The following is a 25,542-nucleotide window of genomic DNA, read 5'->3' as shown; positions in this document are numbered from 1 at the left end:
CCATGTGCTTAGTCCCCTCTGGTCCCTCTAGTGCAATGGAGTCGCAGGTGGCTCATTTTTTTGGGGAAAAAAATCTTCCCCTGGAGTACAGCGACTTGTTTTTGGTGAAGCGCAGATGGACCCATGAGGACACAAGGGGAGTCCCTGCAGGTGTCCCCAGGGCTTTACCCCTGATTTTGTGAGACTTCTGCTTTCTGCCTATATTTGCTATCGGGGCCTATCTGTGCCTTCTGGGGTTGCACCGGCTGTCACTCATGGGAGTTTTCCCTTGAAGCAAGTGGCTTTCCCCTTAAAAGTCCCTATTCATGAGCCAGAGGGCCAGTCGGAGAAGAACTAGGAAGACTGAGGGTCAGATTTGATGCCTTTACTCCCTCAGGACAAATCTTTGTTTTTGGGAGATTCAGGGTCTTAGGCAGAGGCTTCTGGTCAGGAGTTTGTAATGACCTAGGACCAGGGAAAGGATTTGACGGTGTGCTGCCATTTTAAGCCAGCGGCTTTATTGGTGGTCAAAATAGAATCCTTGTGGGTCCTGAAGCTGGAGCCCCCGCAGACCTCTGGTATGAGCAGTTCTAAGCCCCAAATGGCATTGTGGAGAGAATGGGTATGCGATAAAGAGAGAGAAATAAAGGGGTGAGAAAGAGATGCTGGCTGGACTCAGGAAGGGGAGAAAGAGGTCGACAACATTGGGGACAAAAATCAAACAAACAAACCCTGGCTTTTGTAGTGCTGTTTTAGGGGTTGCTGGCAGCCAATTGGCATCCCTAAGTTGAGTGCCTAAATTTATGCTTAAAATGTCACTGAACTCCTTAAATTTAGAAGCATAAATTGAGTGGCTAATGTAGGAACTTAGCCACTCAATTTCAACTTTCAACACTAGGGTCTTATATTAAGCTTCTAAATCTAGGTAAATAAATGGCAGTCTTAAATTTATAAATATAACTTTTTAAAGTTCCTATATTAAGATGGAATTTCAGTTGAAAACTTACACGTGGAGGGGCATAATTGAAGGGGACGACTAAGTCCGTTTACTTCCATCTCGCAAGTCATCCAAAGTAAAAAACAGCTTAAGACACATTTTTGACAGATACATCCAACTTTTTTTTCGTTTCAAAAATCGTCTAATTATACGTCCTGCTGATCTGATCATCCAAGCCACTAAATCGTCTATCTTTATACCACATTTCTGTCCAAATTTATGTCCAAGTCCAAAACACCTAGAACAAGCCCTGTTGGACGTGGGAGGAGTCTGCAAAGTGATGGACTGCACACCCAGACATGCCACCTAAATAGTGGGGTACCTTACAGGGCACTGCTGTGAACTTCACAAAAAGGGTGCCATGTCTTCTCCTCCCTACAGTTCCCTTATAGGTCATGATGAGCCCACCAAACCACCTCCAGAATCCCCTAGACCCACTTATTTACCACCCCAATAGCCCTTATGGCTGCAGGAGCCACTTATATGCCAGTACAAAAGGGTTTTGGGGGTGTATAGGGGAGTGCACATGTTTAAGGATCGATGCAGTGATTACAGGGGCTTATGGGCATGGGTCCTCCTCTCCATGAGTCCCTAACCCACCTCAAAGACGACTTAAGCTTCCTCTGGGATAGACTACTAGGTTTTCCTATGCCAGGCGGCCAGGTGATGATGGTCTGGAGGCTGAATTTTAAAGTTATGATTAAAATTTTTATGGGGGGGTTTGTGATCACTGGGGTAGTGTGTGGGGGTCTGTTTTATGTGTTTGCAGTGCTTATCTGCTGACTTTAGGTGGGTTTTTGTGACTTAGACCATGTTTTACATGATCTAAGTCACAACATCCAAGTTCCATCTAAGCTCTGTTGTAAAACTTTCGGTTATAAATGCTGTATGACTAAGTCTAAGCCGGCCCACGTCCCACCCTACTCCCGCCCTCGACACGCCTCCCAAAATGCCGTTTAGCTTTGGTCGTTCAGCGCCATTATGAAGGCCTAGGTCGTTTAGAAATATGTCCAAAACCTGTTTTTATTATCGGCACTTGGACGTTTTTGAGAAATGTTCGTCCAAGTGCCGACTTAGGCCGGTTTTTAGATGCTTTTCTCTTTCGATTATGAGCCTCTTAGGGTTTTTAACTTAAAAGCCCAAATTAGGGTTTTTGTTTTTTTTTTCCTTTTTCCTTTTTAATATCAGTCTGGTTACTAAAGTAGATCGGCCTAGGGCTGGAAGAAGTATCTTCTGAGACTTGAGCCTTCGTTGTTATGCCACTACAATTATTTATTCCCTCATCCCTAACTCAGAGGTACACATACATCTTAGCTTCAGTGATGTATCAGAGCCCTCAAAGAAGCACACAGTGCGGCAGCTGAACCATGCCTGATTGTAGATGCACAATAAACAGTAAAAATAATCTAGATGTTCTTCTAAAAAAAAAAAATCTTTTTTTCTTTGGTTTCTTCCAGAGTCAGTGAGTACCTTGTATGAAGTATTGTCTAAAATAGATTCAGAAGGAGGAATTTCCATGAATCCTGCGAGCCAAGCCTTATCGACTTCTCCATCTGACATTCACCCGGTGAGCAAAAAAGCCTTGAGTAACAGGAAATGGATTTCTGAGTGGCTCAGAACAGGAGACTAATCTCCCTGGTGTGCAGCTGAAGAAATCACATCAATGTGGTAACTAGACTGTAGTGAAAAAAAGATGAACATTATTTTATTAAATGTTCTCTGATCTGAATGTAACCTAGAGAATGACACGGGGGACACATTCTTCCCCATCCCCACGGGAACTCATTTTCCCGTCCCGGTGAGTTCTTTCCCTGTCATTGTCCTGCAAGCTCTGTCCTCATCTGCACAAGCCTCAAACACTTTAAAATAAGTGTTCAAGACTTGTCTCATGGATCCCACAATTCAGGATTTAATTACAGGGATGTGATATGATATAGATAAGAACTCTCAAATTATGGCCAGAGTTCTATGTTCCAGACTAGACAGTCTTCCTTTTAATATGATAGGAAATCTGGGTCCAAAACAGCTCATAAAATGACCTCTGCTTAAGCCAGTCAATGAAGGGATTCAGGTCTGTTGCTTAAAATTTTGAATAGGGGCCATCTTTCAATTTTTTCAAGGAATGGACACAAAAACACCTCCTGATGAATATTACTAATCACCAAAGGGTTATATGCTGAAATTCTCCTATCCTATTGCAGAATTTTTCTTACCGTCCCCCTCTGTTTATCTGGCCATGCCAGGTAGCACTGCAATCAGTAGTAGCTTCTTTAAGGGATCTGGCGGGAGCAGTGGTTCCCTATTCCAAATTCTGAATGCGGCCTGGAAAGATATGCCATTTGTTTCATAGTTTCCAAAAACAATGGCTCCTTTCAGCCTGTGGTGGGTTTTAAAAGTCTAAACTTGTTTTGAATTTCTCATTTCAGAATGGAGACATTGAGGTCTGTGATAGCTTCCATTCAGGTGGACAAATTTTGACAGCTCTATAATGTGAGGTTTATTTTCACATCCCTATCTAGTTGTACTATCAAAGGTTCCTCAAGATTTGTTGTCTTGGGACATTTTTAATTTAGTCAGTGCCATTCAATTTGCCTACCATTCCACAAGTTTTTTCCAAAGTCATGATGGTGATTGCAGCATTCCTCAGGAAGGAAGGAGCTCAGATACCTCCCTAACTGGACAATTAGCTTATCAGAGTGTCATTCTTCTAAGTCAGCTTGTAAGCATCCTCCAGAACAGTTCACCTCCTTCAGTCTCTAGGCTGGGTGATCAGCTTTGGCTGATAGTCCAGTGGATGTTCTCCACCAGCTATTTTAAAACCATAACTCATATTCCGTGAGAGCTGTTATATTCACATTACCCCTCACCTAAAGACACTTCACTGGCTTCCCATCCATTTCTGAATACAATTCAAACTCCTCTTACTGACCTACAAATGCATTTATTTGGCTGCCCCCTTGTTATCTCTCCTCACTTATGTCCCCCTCTCACCCCTCGCGAGCTCTGCTCAGCTGGTAAATCCCTCCTATCTGTGCCATTCTCCTCCTCTGCCAACTCCAGATTCCGTCCCTTCTATCTTACGCCGTATGCTTGGAACAAACTGCCTGAAATCCCTAAAGTGGGCTCCGTCTCTGGCGGTCTTCAAGTCCAAGTTAAAAGCCCACCTCTTTGAGACTGCTTTCAACTCTTAACTCCTCTTACCTTGGGTTCTACATCCCCAACCCTATATCTCATGTCTGTTTGCCCAAGTTAGATTGTAAGCTTTTCTGAGTTGGGACCGCCTATTAAATGTCAAATGTACAGTGCTTCGTATGCCTTTCAGCGCTATAGAAGTGATAAGTAGTAGTAGTAGTAGTAATAAAAGTTCATTCTACTTTGAGATAATTAAATTTCCTAAGGGTATTGGAGATTTCTTCAGTTGAGCTGTTTAAGAATGATTTAGTTCAAATATTATGTTTTGCTCCCAAACGTATTCCTCCTTTGAATAAAATTTATTATTTACCTGGTGCTACTAAGAAATTAGGGAGCGAAACACCAGGAGTAAATCGAGAGCCTTTGCCTCAACCACCTGATCTGGGAAATACCTCAGAAATCTTGGAAGCATGCACTACAAAAATTGAGGAAAAAGCTACCTTGCTCATTTCATTTGTGTTTCAGCAAGATCTTAATGCTGTATTTTTGCAAAGCTCAAGCTCCTTTTATGGGACAGCGTATTTGGATTTACCCCGATGTCAATAAAGAGACACAAGAAAGGAGGAAATTATTTCTTGTAATGAGGCAAGAAGTGAAAGACCTAGGAGCCACTTTCCAACTGGTATATCCTTGTAAATGCCTCATTAAATATTTGGGATTGAAATATACTTTTTTTGTTCCAGAGCATCTTAGGAGCTTTCTAGACATGAAAAAGATCATCAAGGGAGTAAACGGATGTTATAGTATATGAGAAGAGCTATATCCGTTAAAGCCATTTTTTTTTTCTTATTGTTACCTTGAATGTTTAAATTTGAAGTCCTATTAGGTGGACTTTCCCCATTGGTTTTAATTGGGGTCTAAGTAGAAGTCGCATTGTTACTTAAGTGTTATAAACATTATCTGTAATTTTTTTTTCCGTTCGTGTTCCTTGAACAAGTGTAAATGCTTGCTGCTATTTTCAAATGATTAAAAAAATAATAATAATTAAAAAAAAAAAAGTTCATTCTACTAGAGGAACATCACTTCTTGGACTGAAATGTAGGCTGGTCCTTGCTCCATACCTTGTTTAAGCATTACAAGGTAGGGAGTTCAACTATTTAGGATGCTACATTTTGAGTCTTGGTTATCGGGAGCAACAGCAGCCAAATCCTACCTTATTTGAGAATTGCTTTTTGACATCCCTCACGTTATAGACTAGTCTGCACGGAAGATAAGGAAAGAGAAAGTAGGGCTTACTTAATCATTTTCTCTCACTTAATCCTCATAGACTAGTCTGGAAGCCCACCCAGTATCATTTGGTTCTGTTTTGTTAACCTTCTTTAATGTTAAGCTGTTTGCAAGTTCAAAGCTCTAGAGTTTCACTTTCAAGTTGTTGATAGATATTATTCAATTCAGCTTCTAGTTTGGCAGAAGTGTGATGACTTTGTGTTTTCCTGGTGCTCCTCCATTACTTTGTTAAAAGTACTGAACAGTAGAAGCTGTACCCAGAGCTAATAGAGTACAGTACAATTTTGTATTATTTATCTCCACCTGCTGGATGAAGTGAAAACAATACCTACAGGTTCTAGATTTATCTGCAGGAACTACAGGAAAGAAAATTATCCGGTAAATTCTAATTTTTACTCCTTGCACAGGGGGGCATTTGGTAATACTTTCCCTTTCAATACACTCAAGCAATAATTGATACTATAAGAATCACATTTTTTAAGATATTGACCTGGCCACTAAATATGCTTAGTAAAGAATTTTCTTGATTTTGTGTTTAGTTTATCTGTTGTATGCTTGCCAGCCATTAATAGGACTAGATGTTCTTTTGACAAGACCATTAGTATGTGCACGCTTCATTTATAGATATTTAAAAATGTGGTTTAATGTTTAGCCCTTTAAAAAAAACTATCTAAAACTGTTATTTCTCTGGTTACAATTTTGTCTAGATCTGTGTGTTTTGCCAAAAAGAGAGAATTAAAAGAAGCAAACCAAATTAGTGCAAACAAAGCAGAAAATTGTCATTTTGAAACCCAGAAGACGTAGCCTTTTCTAGCTTTACATTAAAAGCTTCAAATACACCGAATGAATTTCAGTGATATTGTTTGTGTGAAGAGTACAGCAACTGATGAGCTTTTGAATTAAAATTGTTTCTTTACATACATTTTATGTGTGCAGACTAAAGCTATTGGCCAGAAGTTTCCTTCAGTAGTTTTCAGCTATAATCACTTGCAGACCATTTTATATGCGCTTGGAGTGGGCATGTCAACAAAGGACCCAGACAATCTTAAATTCCTTTATGAAGGACATGAAGATTTCTGCTGTTTGCCTACCTTTGGAGTCATCCCTTCCACGGCTGTCTTGATGGGCGAGACACTTAGCTCTGCTCCTGGACTGTCTTTTGACTTAACAAAGGTAAATACTATTGTATGTATATGCATGATATCTTCTTGGATAAGTATCTTAAATACCAGCACTTTAAATATTGGTAAAAAGAGGTAAAGGAAAAAGATGAAGGTATTATAATATCCCATTGAAATACATAGTAAGAAGGAAACTTTTAAGAGGAATTAAGTTTGAGAGAGGTTTTTTATAAAGTATTTTACGAAAACATAGACTGAGATGGAATATCTTTTAATTAGAAGATTTTTTTTCCTCTATTTAGTGGCCATAGATATAAGCTGTTTTGGTGCAGAGGACATACGAGTCCTGACAGTAGGTGATACTCCTATACTCATGAGTTGATAGTGGAAGGATGAAATTTACATTCTTCAGCTCTACCTTCTTTTCCAGTGCTATAGAGCCCCCTTCAGTTTTTTCCTTCTGTAAGCAAGTTGAGAAGGTGTGATTATGATCTGCTCTGATAATTATTATTATCCACGTTTGATACTTTGGTTCTGGAGAGGTCCCCAGTGACCCCCGGGACAGCTCTGCCCGGGAGGTGACAAAGATTCTGGATTAGATGTCTGCTGCTGGCAAGGCAACCCTTGGGGAGCTCAGGGTCTGTTCCCATTGAAGCTAGCATGTATTTTGGTTTATCAGGTGCTTGAGCACAGGCTGTTTGGTCCTGGGTTTGGTCCAGCAGGGTTTAATGGGTGCTGGCTGCGTAAATTACTCTCCCTGCTCATGCGTGGATCTGCAGGGTTTGAGACCTCTGTCAGGCAGTCCAAAGATAGCAGCACAGTGCTCCATTATGAGTGCTTTTCAGGTGCAGATTTTATTTTTTCCATCACATCCTCTTAGTTCATTAACTGGAGTTGCCATTCAGCAAATTACATATAATTGGAAGGATTGGAGGAGATTAAATTATAACTTTTGGTGGAATTCTTTATGCCATATCTATAAAATGGAAAGATTTATTGCTTTACAAAGGGGATACTTTAAGAAATTTCAAGATGTGTGGAAACCATTAACAAAATATTGTAAGGATTAAGTAAAATTATTTCCCTTTTATTTATCAGTTCAGGATGTAGGGAGGGGGTATTTTATTATTACATATATTATATAATAATGGAATATATGGTTGGGAGGGATGGGGAAGGGATAAAAAAATGTATATAATGTACCAATGATTGTTTATAAGTGATGTATTTATTGTTACTGTGAATGAATATATTTTACACTTAATGTAATTTTGAAAATGAATAAAGAATTTATAAAAAAACAACAACTTGGTTCTCAAAAGTCAAACCACAATCTAGTATAATACCCAAAACCTTCACCAAGATGATGATGGTGGTGGCAGCACAACAAAGAAAAATGGGGAGACCCAATAATCCAGTGAAAACAATCCACCAATGAAAACAAAAAACTGTGGATACAGATGTTCTGGAAATAATTTATTAAATACTGACATATAAAAACATGAAAATTCAATTTAAAAAGTACAATAATAAAAAATACAGTGATAAAAATTCAACCGGACCCTACACGGTTCGTGTTTTGGCGAACACACCTTCCTCAGGAGTCCAAAGGTTTGCAAACTCACATATAAAGAATTGGACTGAAAACAGTCTATTGTCTTAAACATGTGAGCAAAGAACACCGCAGACAAGCTGAAGTAGTGGATGTCTGTAAATGAGAAGTCTAGTCTGGACTCATCTTCCATACACAGACCTGACCATAGACAAGACCACCAGGGCTTCTTAAGGTAGGCTCAGGGAGGGCTTACAGGTGGTCAGTTGGAGGGAGTGGCCCAGGGATACACATGTTTTGCTGGGAGGGAAGGAGGCGATGGTTTTGGCTTTAGTTCTAGCCAAAACTCAGCAGAAAATTTTGGCCAAAACCAAAATTGCTGGTTTTGGTCACTCTCTACTCAGAATCTATGTATATGGGGGCAGCAGTGAATATTTTACCTTGTTTATAGCATGGTTTACACCAGGTTTTTCCAACCTAGTCCTTATGACACATTTAGGCAGTCAGGTTTTCAGGATATTCAGGATGAGTAGGCATAAAATAAATTTGCATACAGTGAAGGTAGTGCATGCAGAATTATCTCATATATTTTTATTGTGAGTATCCTGAAAACCTGACTGGATGGGTGTGTCCTGAGGGCTGAGATGAGAACCACTGGTTTACACCCATTGAAATCTGTGAATCTCTTTAGAAATCATGACCTCATAGCCAAAGCTCTGCAATGCTTCAAAATCCCGTGACTAGCTAATCAGTGAAAAATATTTTGCTAAAAATTCTGAGTGAGCTGTACCCCAAGGACAGGCAAGTACATATGTTTGCTGCACTATTTTAATGGATCTGAATGGTATAAATTCACATTTACTCATAGCATTGAGGGTCTGGAATGTCTCCAAATTCTTGCTTTTCCTTGTGAATGAAATATACCCAAGTTTACAGGGATGATAACTAGTTTCAGTGCAATATATAGTGAAATGAGCTGGGATAGAGACTGTTCATTCAGTTTACCAGGAACATAAGAATAGCCTTACTGGGTCAGACCAATGGCCCATCAAGCTCAGTAGCCTGTTCTCTTGGTGGCCAATCCAGGTCACTAGTACCTGGCCAAAACCCATAGAGTTGCAACATTCCATCCAGAGGCTTCCCTCATGTCTTAATAACATACTATAGACTTTTCCTCCAGAAATTTAGCCAAATCTTTCTTAAAACTAGCTACACTATCTGCTTTTACCACAATCTCTGGCAATGCGTTCCAGAGCTTAACTATTCTCTCAGTGAAAAAATATTTCCGCTTATTGGTTTTAAAAGCATTTCCCTTCAATTTCATCAAGTGTCACTTTGGCTGTATTCAGGTAGTTTTGGTTTGAATGGGTGTGTGGTGCAGGGAGAGTGTGGTGCAGTGGTTAATGCTACAGCCTCAGTACCCTGGGCTTGTGGGTTCAAACCCACGCTGCTCCTTGTGACCCTGGGCAAGTCACTTAATCCCTCCATTGCCCTGCTGGGACAGACAGGGGAAAAATGATTGAGTACCTGAATAAATTCATGTAAGCCATTCTGAGTTCTCCTGGGAGAACGATATAGAAAATTGAATGAACATAAGAATTGCCATCTCCGGATCAGACCCTAGGTCCATCAAGTCCGGCGATCCGCACATGCGGAGGCCCCACCAGGTGTACCCTTGCATAGTTTTAGTCCCCATATCACTCTAAGCTTCTCATAAGGAGATGTGTATCTAGTTTACCCTTACCCGTATCACTTTATGCCACTCTTAAGGAGATGTACATCTAGCAGCAACTAATATGATAGCCATCACTTCTTCCGTGTATGCTGGTATTTGAAAACAGAAAAATCATATTTACAAGAGTTTATTGGTAGTTTGCATCTAATTCATTCAGAAATGTTCTTTTCACATTTTGAAGAATAGCTGTGCTAAGTCAATAAAATGATCTTTTAATGCTGTTTTGTATAGATGCTGCATGGTGAGCAATATTTGGAGCTATATAAACCACTGCCAACAACAGGTTAGTGCCTCACACCACTTGTTTTATAGTTAATATAAAGCATCAGGGGAACTCGTATCCCAAAGCTTATGGCTTGCTTGGTTGACTGGTTTTTCTTCCCTCTCTGGCTGTTTATACCTAGTTTGCCATATGCAGTAGAGTAGTATTTGTTCATTGTAAGGGAATCACTCTTTCTCTGATGACAAGCAGAATTGAATCAGGCACATACAGTAGATTAGTAATGTTATCTGAGTGTGCCAAGACAGGGCAGCTCTCCCAAAGCTCAGAACTAGTGTAAAATTCAGAGCATGTAACCCTTCCCCCATGTAACTATCTTGCGTGTTTTCCCCAAAATAAGACCTGATCTTATATTAATTTTCGCTCCAAAAAACGCATTAGGGCTTCCTCTTCTTCACCCTAATTATTCTTCTCCCATGTGCAGCATCTTTCCTCCCCTCTCAGCCTACATTCTATGAGGTAAATAGTCTCTTGTTTCTATTCAGGCGCATTCTACCAGGAGCATGGCCTCTTCGTGGGCCGAGGCTGAGGCGATCTCCCTTGCAGAGATTTGTAGGGCAGCTACTTGGTCCCCTCTGCACATGTTTGCCAAATTCTGCAGAGTGGATGTGTGTTATGACAAGACTCTGCTTTGGGTCCTCGATCTTGAGGGTTGGTACAGTCAGCCCGCCCTAGCTTTTAGGGACTGCTTTCGTACATTCCACTTGTCTAGAATGTCTCATCTATTGCACTGGAAAAATAGACAAAAAACATTTCTGTGGGGATCTCTAAAACAAACAACTACAGTTCTTACTTTCAGTTCCTGCATAAGCCAGTTAGAATCTTCGGAATTCTACATAAGGCACTACAAATTGTACACACAAATTTGGGCAAATGTACAATTTAATTGAAAAAGCCAATTAGTGCCGATAATTGGGTGCTAATAACCAATTATCTACACTAACTGCCGTTAAGAGATTGTCCTTACCTTGATAATATCTTTTCCAGTAGATAGGTGAGACATTCTAGACTCCTGCCCTGTCCTTCCTGTGCCTGCTTACTGTCTCATTCCGTTTATACTTCTCCAAGTTGATTCTTGGTTGCTAGTCAGCTCTTTGGGCTGGGAAGAATTCTGTATGTATGTTTCTGATGCATGCAGGGGTCTTTCCTGAGCTCCTTTTGATGCTTGGGTTCGCTGTTTCAATTTATGTTTACATTGTTGCCGGGAGCTGCCCCAGCCCAGCCCAGCGACTGCTTCAACTCCCGACGACCCTTACAGCGCCAACTTTGAATTTTCTTTCTTCAGGGCAGTTTCGTTGTTGCCGGGAGCTACCCCAGCCCAGCCCAGCCCAGCGGCTGCAAGGGAGGTAGAAAGGAAGAGCATGGGAGATGAGCTCCGCCTCCTTTTTTAAAATATATATCTTTATTCATTTTCATTCTAAAAACAGTGCATACAAAAATTGGATAACAAGTTACCTGAAAAAACAGCACTTATATCCATCAGTGAAATACATAAGAATAATTTTCACCCCTCTCCCCCCCTGATTACGACAACCTACTAGCAACACATGCAGCTAAATTGGACCCCTCCATCACCAACCTACTGACAGCTTCAACTGACCTCAAAGCTTTTCGAAAAGAAATCAAAACCATACTATTCAAGAAATTCATCCTAATTTCCTAACCCCCACTCTTCTCCCCTCTCTCCCCCTCTTAGGATCCTCCCTTCAAAATGTGATTTAGACCTAACGCCTTTAACTGTATTCCTCTTCCTGAAAACGTCCAGCTATCGTTTTGATGTATTAGGCCCAACATCTTTAATTGTATTCCTCTTCCTGGAAATGTCTAGTTATCTTTTTGTTGTATTCTGCTTAGAACTGCAAGGTACAGGCGGAATAGAAGTCATTAATGTAATGTAATGTAATGTAATTTCAATATATTCAAGATACCCATACAATAGTACTAACAACTCATAAATAAACCAGTCCCTATACAATATCCTTCTCCCTCCCACCCACTCCCCTTCCTTGGTTGTGTAAAGTATAACCAAAAGTAAAGGGAAACACCATTCAATTAGAATCAATAAAATTGGTCAATGGACCCCACAACAGATTAAACCACTTAATATTACCCTTTGTTCAGACATCATTTTCTCGTAACAATAACACAAGCATATCGAATTCCACCAAAAAGTGAAATTTAAGCGGTCACAATTCTTCCAGTTTTTCATAATCATTTGGATGGCTACCCCTGTCATTATACCCAATAACCTGTTTCTATACCTGTCTACTGGAGATGTAGGAGAAACCGCTTCATATGACAGCGGAACTACAATCTCCAGAATCATAGTAATATGTCCCCATATAGATCTACAAAAACTGAGTATCAAAGGACAATAGAACAATAGATGATCCAGTGTCCCTATATCGAGATGACAGTGCCAGCATCTATTTGACTTAGACCTATCTAATTTCTGCAAATGAACAGGGGTCCAAAAACTTCTATGCAACATAAAAACAAACAAACTCAGGTTTGTCTCATAGATGCTAACGCTGTACACCTCATCCTCCAAGACCAAATCTGTGGCCATTGAGTAGCAGAAATCTGCTGCTTAATCTCAATGCTCCAAATATCTCTCAAACTGTTTTTGGTTTCTTATTCATATAGCCAGATATTAATTTATTCCACTTGGCTGCCTGATGCTCCAGCAAATCTGTCTGGAAGCATAGGCCCGGCAAGCTATACTGATTTTTTAGATTTCGCCAATCAAGGAACCCCTTCTGAATTTTGAAATACCGAATGATTGTTGCAGTTGTGAAAAATCAAGCATTTTCCCATTAGATATCACATCATCTAGCGTACGTATGCCTGCCTGCAACCAATGCTTCCAAAGGATCATTTGCCAATTTGAATCTTGGAGTTCAACCATAAGGCCTGACACGTGGATTTTTCTACTGGAATCTCTGTTAAATTGTTAATAAATTTTAAGGTGCTGCATGTGGCAAATAAGATGCTATTGTCCTTATAAATTCTGGGCTATTTGATACTCACCGTATGACATAATCTTAATGGACAGCCGCTGCCGCTGACCCCAATGCCAAGTTTGAAGGGAGTGGTAGCCTTGAAAAAGCCCTTTGAATTTCACGGGTGAAACATGTTGGTGAATCTACCCCCGCATGAAGCGTCTTTTCACAACTAAGTACTTTTAGTACATATTTATTTAAGAGATATATACAAATAAAGAAGTTTAAGTATCAAAATAAATTAATAGAACCCGATGATCCGATGACGATTGGGAGCATAAAACCAGGCACTATGAAAGAAGCTTGAGTGTCTAGTGGCCTGCTGAGGATCAGCAAGACAGTATTTATATTATGGTTAATGAAGCGCAGCACAATGTTAGATTAGTTCTGACATTTTTAACTAAAGAAATAATCTTAATGGGGACATAAGTTGCCATTCTAAGTAAAGCCAATCAGGGAGATGTTCCATGAGCTCAGGAAGGATCCAATACATACCTTGACGCAGTATATAGGCCTGATGGCACCTATAAAAATTTGGGAAATTTACCCCACCCGCCACAATTGGTCTATATAGAGATACTAAAGCTATTCTGGCAGTTTTACCCAGCCAAATAAATTTGGTAAGAATACTATTTAATTTCTTATAAAATTCTTGAAAATAAACTGGCAACATGCTCATTTGGTAGCAGATTACAGGCAAAATCATCATCTTAACAGTTTGAACTCTCCCCCACCAAGAAAGATGTTTTTTAAATGAAAAATCTAATTTGGTATGTTCTTTTTAGAGGGGGGGGGGAGGAAAGAGATAGGAATGAAGGGTAGGCAAGATTTTCTGAAAAAGGCACATTTCTCCATAACCCTCCCTCAAGATCACTTACAAAAATGTTTGTTTATTGAGTATTTACTGTACTGCATACTAAGGAAATAAAATAAAAGCAAGAAATGAATGCCAGTTAATGATAGGATGGAACAGAAAAATCAAGAAGGTGCTGCATTAAGGGTGGGGGTAGGGGGGAAGCAGACTGTTGGCTCTCAATGACTAGAATCAGCCCCAGCCCCTTGGTTAAACACCAAATTTCACATACCCCCTCCTTTACTAAGCCGTGCTACCGTTTTTAGTGCTGGTCGCAACGGTAACAGCTGATAGGATTTCTATGAGTGTGGCAGCTGCGACCGCCGTGGCCAGCGCTAAAAATGCTAGTGCGGTTTTGTAAAGGAAGGGGTCAGTAAAACTAAACAAGAAGCTCCATGAATCATCTTTAGTTCCTTACTGCGCCTATCCCCTCAGTAGCCAAAGACTTTTAGAGATCAGTTTTCAGTCATATGCTTTTTGCCTAGCCAAAATGATTTGCATTTGTATTGTGCTTATTTATTATTCGCTTTATACAAAGTGAAGGACAAATGAACAGACATAATAAATACCATTGCAAACATCAAACCATACAAAAATACAATAAAAACATAAAACATAAAACAGCCATATGGGCAAGAAAATTTTCTGGAGCTGATGCTGCCTGATTGTATTGGCACTCTTCATCTTTACCTGATGCACTATATGGCTTTCTTGCCTAGGCTCTTGACAAGATGACAGATTTAACTAGCACCCATTTTAGCAGAAGCTTGGAGCCCATCTTACATGAACAGCATAAAAAGTATTTGACTCAAAAATAAAAAAAAATAAAAAATTTGAAAATACTAAAACGCAAAACAGAAACACTTCTGAGCAACTTGCTTGTAGAAAAAAAGCTGAGGATATTGGAGCAATATGTAAGATGGTTTCCATCAGATAGCCTCATAGCAATACTTCTAGTTCGGTTAAAGAGAAGTGTTTCTAGGGATGCATTTAGGTTTGGGAAAAAGTAAGAACATGGGATTTTGAAAAGCATGTGACTGTTTTACTCTTTCCAGTCACCTACACAAATAAGTTTAAGTTGCTTTTAGCTCCTAGTGCATCGTAAAGTTATTCAAGTACTTTTGTTGGGCAGAATATTTGAAAATTATTCAAAATATACAGACCGTTTACGTTCTGTGTTTTTTTTCTTTTATTTTGCAGCACAGTTAACGTCGGAGTCTACAATTGTGGATGTCCTTGATAAAGGCTCAGGCGCAGCTTTACTTTTGGATGGTAAATTTACATACTTGTATACTTTACAGATGTATAGATGTTTATATAAATCATATATAGATGTTTGTGTGTGTGTGTGTGTGTCACACATACATGGGTTCTTCAAAAACTTTCTGCACTTTCATATTTTCCCAGGAAATGTTTGGGAAGGGAGAAATGATATTTGTTGGCAGCCCATTTTGTCTATAAATTTTGCTATCCATGGCTGGTTAGCTACTGGTCTGTAGTTAGATAGAATGATTTATTTAAAATGTTTGTGAGGTAGGTTAGTCCCAGGCCCTCAGGATTTCTCATCAGGTATATTGAGCATGGGTTGAGGGAACGGTGGGCCAGGTTTCAATCTTCTGAAAAGTCTCTTTACTTGGATCTCTGTAATTGGTTCAAATTCTTCTATTGAGTCTCCTGTTTCCCTCATATGTATGTCGTTAATTATACTATTATCTGACTGGATTTTCTTAATCTGCTCTGTGAAAAAATTGCTGAAATCTTTACTAGTTAGGTTGCATTTGGTGGTAGTTTTTGTTTCTCCCCAGTAACCCATATTCTACTTGGTATAATGTTTTTGTGGAATTCCCTGACTCAGCGATCTTTCTTTTCTTCTCTTATCTTTTTTGATATAAATTCTGTTAACTCTAATCCTGGTTTTCCTAATTTCCTCATCTTTGCTTGAATGTCTTTCAAGTTTCCCTTTCTCTCTTTTTAGTCTCATGACTACCTCTGATGGGATGAAACTATCTTGTTAGATTTCAGAAATTTTAATGGGGCAATCTACTGTATATCTACTACCACAAACCAATTTATATATATATATATAGATATATATATATATATACCTATATATATCTATATATATATATATATCTACTGTATGTCCCGAGTACAAACCTGCTGACTCCAGCAGGGCCGTCTACTGCCCTAATTTGCTCTGCCGCGTCTCTGATGATGTCATCAGGGACGTGCCAAAGTAAATCAGGGCAGTAGAAGGCCCTGAAGCAGCATGTGTAGAGTGCTGCAGACGCTGCTGGAATCGGCAGGTTTGTCAGGACCGCGGGAAGGGAAGGGGGTAGGGGAAACGCTGCTGCTGCACAGGGAAGTGGTGTGGGGGGAGGGAAATGGAAGGGGAGGGAATGCTGCTGTTGTGGAGAGACAGAAAGAAAGACAGATAGCGGGAGGAAGGGAGACAGAAAAAAAAGAAGAAAGACACAGGGGCTGGGAGAGACACAGAAAGACAGACAGACAAAGGGGGCCAGGGAGAGAGACACAGAAATAAAGACAGACAGACATATATTCTAGCACCTGTTAATGTAACGGGCTAAAATACTAGTGTGTATATATATGTATATCTACTGTATATCTACTACTACAAACCAACTTATATATAGCATTCAGGTCCACTAGACACATTGCACTAGAAAATATATATATATTGCACTAGAAAATATATATATATTGCACTAGAAAATATATATATATATTGCACTAGAAAATATATTGCATATATATTTTCTAGTGCAATGTGTCTAGTGGACCTGAATTCTAGGGTTTTGCATCTGAACCTGCACATTGCTTACAGAACTTCACTTCTTTCCTTACTTTTAACTTCTTTTCCTTACTTCACTTCTTTTATTACTTTGAACTTCACTTCTTTCCCAGGGAGCTGCTACTGCCTCCTCAGCTTCTTTCTACAAGCAAGTTGCTCAGAAGTGTTTCTGTTCTGCTCTGCGTTTTTAGGATTTTCAGATTTATTTTATTTTTGCGTCAAATACTTCATATGCTGTTCATGTAAGATGGGCTCCATCAGATATCCTGATGTAAGATGGTTTCCTGCGGATATCGGATTGCTAAGAGGATATCTGATGGAGACCTCCTGAACAAATTTACAGTGCTGATGAGACAGCTCTCCACTGGTGCTATGTTCCTAAGAAAACACTAAAAAAAAAAAGGAAGAACCAACAAAACCTGCAGTAAAAGGGTCGAAGACAAAACAAAGCAAGGAGAACTGCAGTAACATGTACAATGATACAGGCAAAGTTTATTAAAATAATTGCGGTTAAAAACGACACCTTAAAATTAAACCACGGGACCCTGTTTTTAACATGATCCGTGTTTCGGTACACCCCTTCTTTAGGGGTCCTAATGTACAAAGATAAAAATAGAAATAGCTAAAAATATATATCATAGAGCTATATCTATAAAAACATATATTAAATAATTTAAGCGAAAAGTTGTGCAATAAAAAACTTAAGCGGAAGGTGTACAATAAAAAAGAGATGAAAACCAAAGATTTATAAGAAGACACCCAGGATATGTAAAAAGGACATGCTCAAATTAAAAAGATGAAAATGAAAAGTGAAAATAGAGATGAAAATAAAAAATATGTAATAAGCCATATGTCGTACAGATGGAAAGAGAAGAGCCAATATGCAATACATACATAATGGATAGATAGCACCAAAGGATGTAAAAAATTTGCAAAAGGATGGTAGAGCAGGCAATAAGAAGGGGTGGGGTAGTAGTGAGGTCAGTATGCTAAAACATATGCCATATAGAGCATAACCAATAAGTAAAAGACCAATAAGTGAAAGCTAAAAAGAAGAAAAAGAAGGTGGAAAAACTAATAAGAGCAATGAATCAGTGGAACTTACCTAGGTTGGAAAGGAGTCAAATTGAACCGCAGAAAGCATGCTGTAGAAGTAAAAGTCCCGTGGTTTAATTTTAAGGTGTTGTTTTTAACCACAATTATTTTAATAAACTTTGCCTGTATCATTGTACGTGTTATCCCAGGACAAGCAGGCAGCATATTCTTGACTGATGGGTGACGACACCGACGGAGCCCCGGTACGGACAATTTTAGAGTGATTGCACTCTAAGAACTTGGAAAGTTCTAGTAGGCCGCACCGCGCACGCACGAGTGCCTTCCCGCCCGACAGAGGTACGCGGTCCCCAGTTTCTTAGTTTCCGCGGAGCTAAGAAGACGCGTCTCTTTCAACGGCTGTTGAAAGATTTTTTCGGTATCGCCTTCCTGCTCGCGTAAACCTTTGAGGAAATAATATTTCCTTCATTTTCTTTCTTCTTTTCTTTATTTAAAAAAAAAAAAAAACCCTTGTTTTTTTTTCATTTCTTTCAGTTCGCCCCGGCGGGGCCTGTTGCCACCATCGAGGCCTCGGCCTTCGATTTGGCAGAAGCCGTTTTCACGTTCATGCCCCCCCAACCCGGGTTTAAGAAGTGCCAGCGGTGTGCGAGGCCCATTTCTCTTACCGACCCACACAACTGGTGCTTACAGTGCCTGGGTCCTGACCATCGGGCCTCCTCCTGCACCCGCTGTGCCACTTTAAAAAAGAGAACTTTAAAAAACCGTCAGATCCAACAACGGTTATTATTTGGTGCCGATATGTCTGATCCTCCGGCACCGGCACCGACATCGGCCCCGTCTCAGTCTGCACCCACCTCGTCGACACCGCGCCGGCGTCGCACCCTTCAGGTAAGCCGGCTAAGAAGCCTTCCCCGCTGGAGCGTCCTCCGGTCTCAGTAGCAGCGAGCCCAGTCCTGCCGCCCGTGGAAGCGCTCCGCACCGATTGAGGTGAGCCCATCGACCTCGGGTTCCTCCTCTTCGGAGCGTCGAGCGGCACCGCAGGTACCGCAGAAGAAAAAAGCGGTACCAGTGCCTTCGCTGGACGAGCGAATTGCTGCCGTCCTGCAGGTGCAACTCAAGGAGCAGTTACAACAGCTCCTTCCCGCACTTTTGAAACCGAGCCTTCCAGTCCCGGTCCGGTCTGAGCCACCGGTACCGACAGTGGAGCAGCCCCTTTTATCGGCATCCACTTTGTCGGTACCGGTACATTCTGCTTCATCGGTATCCATGCCGATCTTAGCACCGGAACCGCGGTCTTTACATCAGGCTGTGCAAACTTTGGCACCGACACAGACCTTAACATCTCCCGGTACCGTTTCCCAGAGGTTGGGTAAGTCGACACAAAACTCGACACCTGGAACCCTCCACACCGGAGTCCCGAGACCGCAGCTTCCAAGTTAGGGATCCTGATCTGTGGGGTGACTCCGAAGAGCCTCTTCTCTCTGAGGGAGAATGTTCATCTGGTGACGAGGATCCTTCTACTTTAGATCCATCCTCTAAACCAGATGCAACCTCTTTCACCTCATTTCTGAAAGAGATGTGTGACTCTCTCTCTATTCCCTTGGAGGCTGAGTCCAAAAAATCCAAAGCGTTTCTTGATGCACTGGATTTTGACCAGCCTCCAAGGGAATTTCTGAAATTGCCTCTCCATGATATCTTGAGAGAGACTTTTTACAAGAATCTGGAGACGCCTTTAACCATCCCAGGAGCCCCTCGAAAACTGGACTCCTTATACAAAGTCATCCCCATTCCTGGCTTTGACAAACCACAACTTCCACATGAGTCTCTCTTGGTGGAATCCACTTTAAAGAAATCCACGGGAGCTAGTGTGTACGCCTCAGTCCCTCCTGGCAGAGAAGGTAAGGCAATGGATAAATTTGGCAAGAGGTTGTACCAGAATGCGATGTTGGCTAACAGGTCAGGGAATTATGCTTTTCATTTCTCGTTCTATCTAAAGCATCTCATACAAAATCTGACTGCTTTTGAAAAGTACCTCCCTGACCGCAAGAGATCTGCCTTTCGCCAAACTTCTTCATCTCTTCTACAACTTCGCAAATTTATGGTCCGGTCGATCTACGACACATTTGAGCTGATTTCTCGAGCCACGGCCATGTCGGTGGCCATGCGTTGTCTGGCATGGCTCAGGGTCTCAGAACTTGATGTCAACCATCAAGATCGACTGGCTAATGCGCCTTGCCTAGGTGATGAGCTCTTTGGTGAATCCATGGACTCCACTACCCAAAAGCTCTTTGCCCATGAAACTAGGTGGGATACTCTCCTCAAAACAAAAAAGAAGACCCCACCAGCTCGGCCTTTTCGGCAGCAATCGGCCTACCAACGCCGCTATGTGGCTCGTCCTTTGCCACCGGTTCCTCAACAGCCTAGGCGTCAGCGACAACAACAAAGGCAAACCCCTAGGCCAGCACAACAACAACAGGTGAAGCCTCCTCCTCCACAAAAATCTACCCAACCCTTTTGACTTGGTTCTCCAGGGCATAGCCAGTGTTGTACCATCTGCCCATCTTCCACGACCCATAGGAGGACGCCTTGCTTTTTACATAAGCCGTTGGGAAATCATCACCTCAGATCAGTGGGTCCTCAACATCATCCGCTATGGCTATTCTCTCAACTTTCAGACTCTTCCTACCCAAAGTCTGTCAAAAGAGTCTGCTTTGAACACTCCTCAGTCTTCCCTCCTTGTTCAAGAGGTTCAATCCCTCCTCCTTCTGAACGCCATAGAGGAAGTTCCTCTAGATCAAAAGGGGCAGGGATTCTACTCCCGTTATTTTCTAGTCCCCAAAAAAACAGGAGAGCTCAGACCCATTCTAGATCTTCGTGATCTCAACAAATGCTTGGTCAAAGAGAAATTCAGGATGCTTTCTCTGGCCACTCTTTACCCTCTTCTCAATCAAGGCGACTGGCTATGCTCCCTCGATCTCAAAGAGGCATATACTCACATACCGGTCAATCTGGCCTCCAGACAGTACCTCCGCTTCATGATCAATCATTGTCATTACCAATACAAGGTGCTGCCCTTCGGTCTTGCCTCCTCTCCAAGAGTGTTCACCAAATGTCTGATTGTGGTGGCTGCCTTTCTACGTTCTCACCACCTTCAGGTCTTTCCTTACCTGGACGACTGGTTGATCAAAGCCAATTCTTCTCAGACGGTGCTCCTGGCCACCAACCAAACCATCCTGTTTCTACAACTTCTGGGGTTCGAGATCAATCTACCCAAATCTCATCTCATCCCCACTCAGAGACTTCAATTCATTGGAGCGGTGCTGGACACAGTCATCATGAGAGCGTTCCTACCGTCCAACCGTCTTCAAACTCTTCAATCTCTATATCAGCAGGTGCTTCCTCAACGTTCCATCTCTGCCAAACAAATGATGATACTCTTGGGTCACATGGCCTCTACAGTTCATGTCACACCCTTCGCATGTCTTCACCTGCGCACTCCTCAGTGGACCCTAGCTACCCAGTGGTCCCAAGCGACGGATCCTTGCTCTCGACACATATCTGTGACATCATCTCTTCGTCAGTCTCTACAATGGTGGTTGATGTCCTCAAATCTCTCCAGAGGTCTTCTATTCCATCTACCTGCTCATCAACTTGTCATCACCACCGACGCCTCCCCTTATGCCTGGGGGGCTCATTTGAACGAGTTCCAAACTCAAGGACTTTGGACAGCCCAGGAAATGAAGCATTACATCATTTTCCTGGAACTCAGAGCGATGTTTTATGCCCTCAAGGCCTTCCAACATCTTCTCTTTCCTCAAGTCCTCCTGCTATGCACAGACAATCAAGTTGCGATGTACTACATCAACAAGCAGGGTGGGACAGGCTCTCGCCTCTTGTGCCAGGAAGCCTAGAAGATTTGGGCTTGGGCCACAGATCACCAATTATTCCTGAAAGCTGTCTACATTCAGGGAGAACAGAATTCCTTAGCGGACAAACTCAGCAGAATTCTCCAGCCTCACGAGTGGACTCTCAGTCCTTTAACTCTACAGTCCATCTTCGCTCAGTGGGGCACTCCTCAGATAGACCTCTTTGCAGCTCCTCACAATCACCAGCTGCCCCTCTTCTGCTCCAGACTCTACTCTCCTCACTGTCTGGTAGCGGATGCATTTCTCCTAGATTGGTCCAATCTGTTCCTGTATGCTTTCCCTTTGCTACCTCTCATGTTACGAACCTTGTTCAAGCTCAAGAGGGAACAGGCCACCATGATTCTCATTGCCCCACGATGGCCCAGGCAACATTGGTTCTCCCTTCTACTTCAACTCAGTTCCAGGGAGCCTATTCTTCTTCCTTTGTTTCCTTCTCTGCTTACACAGCATCAGGAGACCCTTCTGCATCCCAACCTCCAGTCTCTGCACCTGACAGCTTGGTATCTCTTGGGCTGACTTCGAATGATACTCTTTTGTCTCAGCCCGTTCGTTCTATTCTGGATGCCTCCAGGAAACCGGCCACTCTGCAATGTTACCATCAGAAGTGGACAAGATTTTCTTCCTGGTGTCTTCTTCATCATCATAATCCTACGTCCCTTGCAGTGGAGACCTTGTTGGATTACCTTCTTTCTTTGTCTGACTCTGGTCTCAAGTCTACTTCCATCAGAGTCCACCTCAGTGCTATTGCTGCGTTTCATGAGCCAGTTCATGGAAAACTCCTTTCAGCTCATCCTTTGGTTTCCAGATTCATGCGGGGTCTTTTCAATGTGAAACCACCTCTTAAAGCTCCCCCTGTAGTCTGGGATCTTAATGTGGTTCTCTCCGCCTTAATGAAGCCTCCGGTTGAACCTTTGGCTACAGCTCCTTTCAAGTTTCTCACGTGGAAAGTGGTCTTCATTATTGCTCTAACCTCTGTCAGGAGGGTCACTAGTGCACTAGTTGCGGATCCACCTTTTACAGTCTTTCATCATGACAAGGTGGTTCTGCGTACACATCCAAAGTTTCTCCCTAAGGTTGTCTCTGAATTCCATCTCAACCAATCCATTGTTCTGCCTGTCTTCTTTCCAAAACCTCACTCTCATTCTGGAGAACAGGCTCTGCATACTTTGGACTGTAAGCGGGCTTTAGCTTACTATTTAGAGCGTACTAAGCCCCACAGATCATCTCCCCAACTCTTTCTGTCCTTTGATCCGAATAAATTAGGACGTCCTGTTTCTAAACGTACGTTGTCAAATTGGCTTGCAGCGTGCATTTCATTCTGTTATGCTCAGTCCGGACTGACACTGGAAGGTTCTGTCATGGCCCATAGAGTTCGAGCTATGGCAGCGTCTGTGGCTTTCCTCCGTTCCACTCCTATTGAGGAAATCTGCAAAGCTGCTACTTGGTCCTCAGTTCATACTTTTACATCTCATTATTGTCTGGATGCATTCTCCAGACGGGATGGACACTTCGGCCAATCTGTTTTGCAAAATTTGTTTTCCTAATGGCCAACCTTCCCTCCATCCCTCTTTTTGTTAGCTTGGAGGTCACCCATCAGTCAAGAATATGCTGCCTGCTTGTCCTGGGATAAAGCATAGTTACTTACCGTAACAGGTGTTATCCAGGGACAGCAGGCAGATATTCTTGCGTCCCACCCACCTCCCCGGGTTGGCTTCTTAGCTGGCTTATCTTAACTGGGGACCGCGCGCCTCTGTCGGGCGGGAAGGCACTCGCGCGTGCGCGGTGCGGCCTACTAGAACTTTCCAAGTTCTTAGAGTGCAATCGCTCTAAAATTGTCCGTACCGGGGCTCCGTCGGTGCCGTCACCCATCAGTCAAGAATATCTGCCTGCTGTCCCTGGATAACACTTGTTACGGTAAGTAACTGTGCTTTACTGCAGTTCTCCTTGCTTTGTTTTGCCTTAGAAAACACTGACAACAACTGATGAAGAGCACTATCTGGTTTTAAGGACATAAAGGGACAGGGTGACTGTTTTTGCATGTACCAATATTGCAGGCACACACAAAGTTGGCAGTGATTGGAAAAAGTCAAGAGTCCCGATATTTCAAAGGTGTACGTCATCTACCTGTGGATTACTATGCTAACAAGAAAGCAAGGATAGCCAAAGAAACATTTATTGATTGGTTTAATAACTACTTTGTGTCAGCAGCAAGAGCTCATTGTAGAGAAGATGAACAGGAAGAGCACTGAAGCTTTACTGGTTCTAGACAACTGCTCTGTACATCCACCTCAAGAACGTCTTGTGAAAAATAATGTTTCTGCCATTTACATCCCACCCAATGTGATATCCTTACTACAGTCTTGTGACCAAGGAATTTTATATTCCATGAAGACTAAGTATAAAGACTTTTTTCTGAATTGCGTGCTTGATACCATTAACAGAGGCATAAAAATTCAAGACTTTCTCAAGGAGTTCAGTCTTAAGGATGCTATTTATGCACCAATTCCTGGAAAGATGTAACTAAATCAGCATTAAAAATGCTTGGCAGAAACTTTGCCAGGAACAGTGTTCGATGGAAATTAACCCTACAGGAAGACTTGAAGCTTTCCAAGTCATTGATGAAATGATGATGATATCAAACCTCATTGCTTATGCCAGAAGTCTATCATCTGAAAAAGTTTAATGTTAGAGGCAGCTGATATTAATGACGTGCTGAATATTGACAAATTTTGTTCATTCCTGTTGTGCATTCCTCCAGTGATGGCGAGATTGCTGAAATGGTGTTATAAAAAGAAAAGCCCGAGGCTAGTAGTGCTGATGAAGACCTTGTTAACACCAGAGAAAAAAATCTCTATAGATGATATGGTGAAAATGTGTGACCAGTTTATTGCTGGCATGGAATAACGTGCATTTATCAGTGAGCATGAGATTATACCTGTGTACTCGATCAAAGAGAGACTACTGAGACAGAAGCCTTTGTTAATTAGACGGATGACACTGGAACAAGTCTTTAAAAAGACTGCAACTCTTCCTGCACCATCATCAGCCGAATACAAACTGAAGATGGTGCATGTTAAGATGTTTTTGGCTAAGAAGAACTGTGTGTGACTAAAGATGATGCATGTTGAAGCTTCATTTATAGTTGAAGGTATTTCCAGTACCACAGTTTTGTTTGAAGTGCTTGAAGTGTTGCCTTATTTCAAAATAAAAAAGTTTGGGAGCAACTTTATGGTCTTGTGTTTTTCTGACCATTACCATTCCAAAACCCAAAAAATTCCCAAAACTGAAATATGCCTGGTCCCATGGATTTTGGCCTTTGCAGCGCTGTTCATTCAACATGTAGTGGTCTCTGCTCAGAAGAGCTTACCATCTAATTAAGACAGAAAGAATAAATGTGGCAGATTCAGGTTGGGGAGTTTCTTGCAGAGAGAATACGATGATCATAAGTATCTTACAATTAGTGGGAATTAGAAGTTGAAAGCAATCTCAATTAGCTTGGATTTGAATACTGCTAGAGACGGAGCTTGATGTATTTGACTCAAGTAGTCTGTTCCAGGCAATATGGTACAGCAAGATAGAAGGGATTGAGTCTGGAATTGGCAGTGGAGGAGAAAGGTACAGATAAGAGGGAGTTCATGGTTGGGGGGGGAGGGGAAGCATAGGGGAAGGTAAGTGAGGAGAGATTGGCCACATTTTACATCCAATTCTTCAGTGCTCTTCCTGTTCATCTTCTCTACAATGAGCTCTTGCTGCTGACACAAAGTAGTTATTAAACCAATCAATAAATGTTTCTTTGGTTATCCAAAATGAAAT

The 25,542-nt window shown here is 41.7% G+C and overlaps 1 protein-coding gene across 2 annotated transcripts in view; it reads left to right on the top strand.

Annotated features, from left to right (window-relative positions):
* HSD17B4 (hydroxysteroid 17-beta dehydrogenase 4) overlaps positions 1-25,542 on the top strand; it is a 171,341-nt gene that overhangs the window by 79,789 nt on the left and 66,010 nt on the right. For both annotated transcript variants that reach the window (XM_033929033.1, XM_033929032.1), the window contains exons 12-15: positions 2,434-2,543; positions 6,332-6,568; positions 10,035-10,086; positions 15,139-15,210. In XM_033929033.1, the coding sequence (XP_033784924.1) occupies positions 2,434-2,543; positions 6,332-6,568; positions 10,035-10,086; positions 15,139-15,210 (471 nt within the window). The remainder of the gene's footprint in view (positions 1-2,433; positions 2,544-6,331; positions 6,569-10,034; positions 10,087-15,138; positions 15,211-25,542) is intronic.

Source organism: Geotrypetes seraphini, chromosome 1 (assembly GCF_902459505.1).
Source record: "Geotrypetes seraphini chromosome 1, aGeoSer1.1, whole genome shotgun sequence".
Lineage (NCBI taxonomy): Eukaryota > Metazoa > Chordata > Amphibia > Gymnophiona > Dermophiidae > Geotrypetes > Geotrypetes seraphini.
The sequence above is the reverse complement of the archived record's forward strand: the minus strand, read 5'-3'. Positions and strand labels throughout refer to the sequence as shown.